The sequence below is a fragment of the Aplysia californica genome, unplaced genomic scaffold (genome assembly GCF_000002075.1).
Source record: "Aplysia californica isolate F4 #8 unplaced genomic scaffold, AplCal3.0 scaffold00432, whole genome shotgun sequence".
NCBI classification, from domain to species: domain Eukaryota; kingdom Metazoa; phylum Mollusca; class Gastropoda; order Aplysiida; family Aplysiidae; genus Aplysia; species Aplysia californica.
In genome coordinates, this window is record NW_004797702.1 from 123637 (window position 1) to 131119 (window position 7483).

Consider the following 7483-nt stretch of genomic DNA (forward strand, 5'->3'; position numbering starts at 1 on the left):
GGGGTGGTAGTTTTAGTTTAAGTACGAGTTTTGCTGCACTTGAAATACAATTAGGTCATATCATTATTATAATGACATACATAAGTGCTGAAGGTCAGAGGTGTCGCTTGAGAGTAACACACAAAGAAAAGGAGGAAGACAGATAAGTTTAATGGCGATAGATGTTTGACAGGAAAGAAGGAACAAACCATACCAGAACGTCCGCCGACCACCCATAAATTTGAAATAGCGGGCTGTAATCGTCCATGAGCCATCATGAAAAGGGGGGGGGGGTATACTTTATTTCAACCCGCCTCTTCTCAGCATGGTATGGGTTTTATGTCCCTTTCAATACTGTAAGTTTATTTAAGAACCGGAACCTCTGAACTTAACGTCAATCTCTATTAAAACCGAATGGCAGAGGTGGAGAGCCTTCACGGAAAATAAAAGAAAAAAAAACCCTCTCACATAAACCCAGTTACTTGTTCCGTATCCTCAATATAGTATAGCATGGTATGGTTACGTGTACTAAAAAATTATTATTGAGACAATGTCGCTTTTGCATAGGTCATAAAATTTACTTAGGTAAGCAATGTTTTCTGTTTGGTTTTGGTTTGGTTTGTTTGGGGGGGGGGGGGTTTAAGAGTTTTCTCAAAACCACAACGCTGATGGAATGGTGCAAGAGTCCATGACCGCATTCACAAACATCCCCGAGCAAGAAGGATTAGAAAAACGCAAGCGTTCCCGTGACGTGAAAATGGGGGCGGGGGGGGGGTAGATAAAACAGGACTGAAGAACTGAAGAACATCAAAATATGAAAAAACCATCACCTGAAGGAGGAATACTATAAAAGCAAATTGCTTGAACAAAAAGGGCAACCAAAAAAAGGTGAAAGAAAAACCAAGACTACAGGGTTTTTTTTAAAAACCGGTCTTTAAAAAGTCCCAAGAGGCATAGTAATAGTAGTAGCAATTGCCTTAAGGCAACTAAATGAATACGTTTTTTTTTTTAGAAGGTAGGTTATACAAATTCTATTATATTCTATTATAAAGTAAAAGTGTCAGTATTTGCAAGCAGGGATTATTGGATGAAAAAAATATATGTATACTGTTTGTTCGATTTTCAAACCAAGAATATTCAAACAAACAAACAAACACAACAAAAAAGGCGACATGGGTCTGCAGTCTATAAGGTATCAATAGTATTAGTAGTAGTACAAGTCTACGCTGCAGAATCTATGATTCTCTTTATAAGTATACTTTGTACCAAAAGAACGTAGGATGAGTTCTTTTTTTTTTCACAATTATCATGTTAACATTCTCATGTTATCTTCATGCCAGCACGTCTATCTTGTACAAGAAAATGCTCAAGCAGTTAGCGTTAATACAATAACAAAGGTAGCTTTTTTGTTTTGGGTTTTTGTTTGGGGTTTTTTTTAAGCCCGCTGTTCCTTTTGGAACGTCAACAAGGATCCATTAGAGCAAATGGATGTTGAATACTTTTAATTAAGAAAGCGCTGTTTCGTTTGGAACATGGACGCAAGAATTGGCTCAGTTGCTTACAAACTGACCGCCGACAACACGGCGGAAACAGATTAAGAGTTTTAATTAACTCTTTTCACTCGCGATTATTTTATCGCCTATAAGTATAAGTAACATATAAATATAGACAGACGGAGAAGTGTGCGGCAAGTAGAGGTGGGCAAAATCCGGATAAATATCCGGAAAATCGGATAAACCTCAATAGGTACATTATCCGAATTCAGACTTTTACCTCTCTTTCCTGACCCGTTTGCCGAAGTGAGTGCACCTATTCGTTGAAGAGATGCTAACCCTTGTCAAAGTGGTTTTAACCCATTTGCCGAATCGGTTCATAACATATTATTTACCGAAGAGGTGCACTAACATATTATTCGGATTTTGCTAAAGCGACTCATTGCGGCTTTGAAAGAGTTTAAAAAGTAGCGTCTGTGGCTTCTGTTGCTTTCAGCTGTCTCTTTTTCTTTTTATTTATTTCTTTCCATGACATGCTCAGGCAACGACAGAATGTGGTTCCCAAAGCGGGGGCTTCGTCGACTGTTGGGAGACCGGAGCTGAAACTACTAAAAACTTTTCACGAACCCATATTGACACAATTTAGATCCTTTTTTAGGGAGGGGGAGGGCGAAAGCCTGCTTCGATTCGACCTTGCTTGGTAGGACCAAAACCGGTTTGAGTGGGATACAACATCCTTACAGATAAACGGAGATACTCGATTTTTAAAAAAGTAATAATAGTAAAACACCTTTCCATGCAATGGGGAAGATCCTAACCGCCACACTGCAGACGCCGGTGAGAGAAAATACTAATAGTATTTCAATAGGTTCAACACTTCCTTCCCAGCCTCCGAGACAGACCGGGCTCAGGGGACACTGTTGGTGGTGGCTAATTACAAATCTCTGTTTTCCCCTTGTCGCAACACGAGACGAACAAGTTAGTGCAGGCCTGAAGTTGGAGGGATTTTTCGGCTAGATCACACATACAATAGGCCGTTCTCAACTCCGAACAGTGTATCTAAAGCTCTCGTCCCCCTCCCCCCACTCCCCGAGATGATAACAATGAGGACATCTTTTTTGGCCTTAAATATTATTCAAACTTGACCGCTTTCAGAAGTAGCAAAACAAGCGTGGGGAGAACAGAACTGTTTGATAATTTGTTCGTTGTTTTGTTTGACCTGGTGTTGTCGTTATTGTTTGTTTTTCTTATTGTAGTTGTTGTTCTTGATGTTTGTTTTCAGTTTTTTAATGTTGGCCTTACAGCCTTTGACAGGATAAGCTTTTTCACGCATATTTTTCTCTCTACGACTATGTTAGCCAAAGTGGTTGGTGAGGACTTACCGCGCTGTAGGTGGTGCGCCACCTTCTCGTAGATGTCGTCGTCGTCGTCATCGTCGTCGGCGGCGCCGCTGTAATTGCCCATCTCCTCCTCTCCCGGTATCCCCTGGTAGTAACTGTCCCCTCCTACGTCACTGGAGGCCGCCGAGCTCGTCTGGCTCTTCTGACGCTGCTGCTGCGCATGCGCCTTCCACTTGGGAGGCCCTTCCGCTTCCGGGTTCATCTTGTTGACCTGCTTCACGAAATCTGACACCTTCAACCCCTCGGTCAGAATGGACTCTTCCTTCTTCTTCTTAGCGATGATTGGCGTGTCGTCCTCCTTCACGCCCTTCGCCTGTTCCCGCGCCTTCTGCTGCAGCGCGATGTGGTCCGTTGTCTCCGAGCCGCGGCGGGCCACCGTCTCGGTAGGGACCCCGCGCTCAAAGTCAAACTTGAGGCGTTCAAACCTCTCAGGGCTGATCTTTCGTGACAGGCGCTTGTCCAGGTCAGAGCTCTTCGTCCTCAGCAGTTCCGACGACCCGCCGCCCGACTGGCCCTTTCCGATAGACTCGTCCTGCTGGAGCTGAGCGGGCGGTTTTGTTGCGCGTAGTTTGATTTGACTAAACTCTGGGGGAGGTCTGTCCGGCTTGGAGGCCTCAGCACTAGAAACCCTCTGAACTTTGATTTCCTGGACTTTGTTCCCCACGTTTACCTTAGCACCGGAATCGCTTTTCCCGGAATCGGTTTTCCCGGCCGACCTCCTCGGCTTGGGCGATGCGGCGTTCTTCGTCTTGAACTCGGAAGTCTTGCTGTCTTTGTAGGACGTCACATTCTCCCCCGTGTCCAGCCTCTCGATTTTGATTTCCCTGGCCACTAGTTTGCTCGTTCTCTGCACGGGAGGGCTGTCCTGTTTCGACACAGCCGCGGGTTTCTCGTTCCTGATATTGGACACCCCTCCCCCTCCGCCCGCGCTGAAGGCGGTTTTCGTCTCCGAGACTTTCTTCCCCAGATATCTGGAGCCCGTCCTGTCCGCGCCGCCGCTCGCCCGCAGTCTCGAACCACCGCCGTCCACGCTCGACTGTTTCTGAACCTCGACCTTGACCTCCGACCCGGAGGTGTTGATGTGCATGACGGGGAGCTCCACACGGCCATCCTTGTCCCTTTCAAACACGGTCCCGGTACTCGAGTCCGCCCCGTCCCCTGCTCCCCCGGCCCCGCGCGGGGTGCTGCTGCCACTGCTGCACGTATTCGACCACGAGCTTTTGCTCACAGAACGGGGCTCCCACTTCCCGCCGCTTCTCGTCGCTGACGTAGTGGACGACAAGGAGGAGGAGGAAGAGAGTCCGTCAGAGGAAGATAACCTGGAGGAATTGCCCAGCACGGGGCTATTGCCGCTCTGGCCACCAGGGCGTGAGGACAGGGCGCTGCTACTTTTGGAAGACGGGGGCGAGAAAGGCCTTGGGGACGTCAAACTCACGGTGGATTTGGGAGCAGATCTATTCAGACCCGTAGCAGGCAAAGAAGAAGAGGAGGAGGAGGAGGAGGTAGGGGCTCCAAGTTTCCTCTGAGCAGCAGCGTGGAGAGAAGAGCTGACAGACGAGAGGGACACCGCTGAAGAGGACGACCGCGAGCCTGACGTGGATAACGAGGACAGCGACGACGACGGCGACGTGCCGCCCTTGCCGAAGCTCGACCTCTCCCCGGACCGGGTCAGTTTGCTAGTGGCGGAGGTGGTGGTGGTTGTGGAGTTAGCCACGCCGCCGCCTTCAGAGCCCAGCTTTCCGGGGTCAAATTTGGCTTTAAGATCTTGAACACTTGCCGGCTTCAGCGGCGTACGAATGGAAGTCCTCACTGTGTTTAATGAGGATGACGAGGAGGAGGAGGAGGAAGAGGAGGAAGAGGAGGCAGACACAGCTGACGACCCAAACGAATTTTTGGACGCCATTTTTTGAGCTAAAGATTAGGTACGACTAGGATTACTTTTAATGGTATGAATTATAAACTCTGAAAATATCTCCAGAACACACAAAAATCTACCCACAACAAGTATCAAAACCAGAGAACAAAAAAAAAAGATTATCTTTCAAATATGAACTATTCCCCGTTCACATGCTGTGCTCTTTGCACTAAACATCACATCCGCTGTCTGGATCAGTAGTCACTCGCATCAAATTCTTTATCCATAAACCAAGTGGGACTTTATAAGAATAAATATCCTATCCACCGTGAAATAATCCAACACGAATAAATGAACAGTTACGTTTTCTATTTCAAGAAATCTATCTCTCTACTCGTGACATACTAAATTTTAGCTTGGGAGGAGCGCCCAGGGTCCGGTACATAGGTCGGTGACCGTGAAGCTTTGACTATCGCTGGAGCTCTGGGGTAACCGGACTGGGCCGGGCCGAGAACCTAGAGCACAAAACTACACCATGCCGGGGTGGGGGGATTTAAATCTTGTCATTTCATTCTCACATGATGTTAGTCAAAATTCTGAAAAGAAAGAAAGAAAATTGTCGTATACAAAGGTTAGTGGCAAGCAATCTATGCGCTGTGTATGCACAAAATCTGTTCATGCATCATTAAAAGGGGGTTGCAAGGTCAAAAAGTAAAAAAATGCGATTTTAAAAATGTCTTAAAACCCATACAAATACAATTGCTTCTGTAATTCACAGACGATCAACACCCTGAAGAAGTTGGGGTTTGGGTTGTCTTTTCTTTTATATTATTATTTCTTTACCAATTATACTCTAAGGGTACTGTCAGTTGTTGGTCTTCCTTTCTTTCTTTTTTTTCCCTTTTTTTTTTTTGTTGTTTAGGCTCTTTTTTCTTTTCGTCAAAAATCGAAACCCTTAATTAATTATTCAGACATGCACTCGGGAATCATTGAACGGTGTTTCTCTCAAATAATCCTTTCCATTTCACATGTCGTGGGCTTCGAGGGAAGGGAAGAAAAAAGATTCCTCACTACCAAGAAACTGATCGCCCCGGCAGGCATATGGAGTAAGTCAAGGACTTGAGAACTTTGAGTACCACGATAGGCTCTATCTGCTGTAGATAAAGCTGCCACACTGACATAAAATATAGCTCACCTTCCAAGTATCAGAGGTAGCCATCTAAAAATTGCAGTATGGCCTCCTGCTTGTCTTACTAACATTTCTTTCTTTTCTGCATATAAAAATTGCTTTTCTGCTTCTTTTCTTCCAGTTTTGATTTTTTTTTCTTTCACCACATGACCATTATTACATAGTTGAAGTTTTTCTCTTCACTCAAAACAAACATTTAACACTTTAAAAGTCAAGAGCAATGTGAGCATATATGCGCCATACAGCATCATGTTAAAGTGATCAGAAACATTAACCTACTTCTGAGCGGCAGTTTAAAGTGAGGTTGTAATTTAACTGGCCAAACTGACTGCAACAGTTTAAAGCTACCAGATACAATGTTCACACAAAACTAATCACAAAGCAAAACAAACAAAATAAAGGGGAAAGACTAGAGAATAGTTCTATTACTGCTTTGATATATCTTCATATCACATCATCATCCCCACATTACATGTGACACTGGACTTTCACATTTCATAAAATGGCTCGATAAATTATAATTTAGAACTAAACCTGATATTAGAAAAAAAAGAAAAAAAAACAAGTTCAGGCGTAACAGTCTAGTGTCCAGGCTTGTCTGCAACCTTTTTCTGGGCCTCTTGCAGCTTCAAATAGTTGATTCACTGTTAAAACCAGTCCTCTCGTTCGTATGAGTGTAGCAAGATATATCTCAAAATCAGTTTAGGTCAGTATGCACAGAGGAATGTCCTTGAAATTTACCATTAATGTATCACTACATTTTTAAAAGTCAGGTTCCTAAATTCAGTCACTGAGACTGACTAAGAAGACTGCCATTGTACTTCAACCAAACTGACACCTAATTTCGTTTGAAAAGTGGCTTGTTATTTTTTTTTTAAAGAAAGAAAAGGTAGGCCTACTGATCACATAGTGCCCACTCTTAATTACTCATGATACCCTTTGCAGTCTACAAACCATAATATACAGTGCAAGTGTGATAAAATACATTGGCTGTAAAGATAAACACCAAAACCCACAAAATGGTTCAAAAAATGCCCAAAAAAGGGTTATATGGATTACATGCAAGATATACAAAATGTACTCCCAAAAGGAATAAAAGAAAAAAAGAAGGAGAAAAAAGGCATCATCTGGGTTTCTATAAAATGAGGAGTAACTTATGAAGACCTGCATTAGCATTTTACCATAATTTATCAAACGAGTTGTATATAACGCTTGCCCTGGCAACTTGTTATGAATGGAAACTGGCACATACTTCAATAAAAAAGAAACTTGAAAGGTAACGGACATTAGGTGAGCTCTCAGTAAAATGTATTTAATTAACTAGTCACAAAATTGTTTCGCTGAGGTTACCATAGAAATGTGACATGGTTCTGCAAAATTCCAATCTCAAATCCAAAAAATTACTTCACAACACCAAAGGAGGCATATACAGCACTCATCATAGCAAAATTAGCAAACAGGGATGATGCAGTCAAAACCTCAACACTTGATTGGAGGAGGCAGAAAAAAACTCTGAATCTTTCACCTGAAATTTCAAAATTCAAACTCAGGCAATAAGAACATGCTC

General features: G+C 43.6%; 1 protein-coding gene across 1 annotated transcript in view; it reads right to left on the reverse strand.

Moving 5' to 3' along the window:
• The window catches only part of LOC101848768 (serine-rich adhesin for platelets), a gene marked incomplete at its 3' end in the record, with an annotated part of 46657 nt that overhangs the window by 35604 nt on the left and 3570 nt on the right, over positions 1-7483 (reverse strand). Inside the window, 1 exon segment of the mRNA XM_013086072.2 lies at positions 2855-5323. Within this exon segment, the coding sequence (XP_012941526.1) occupies positions 2855-4775 (1921 nt within the window).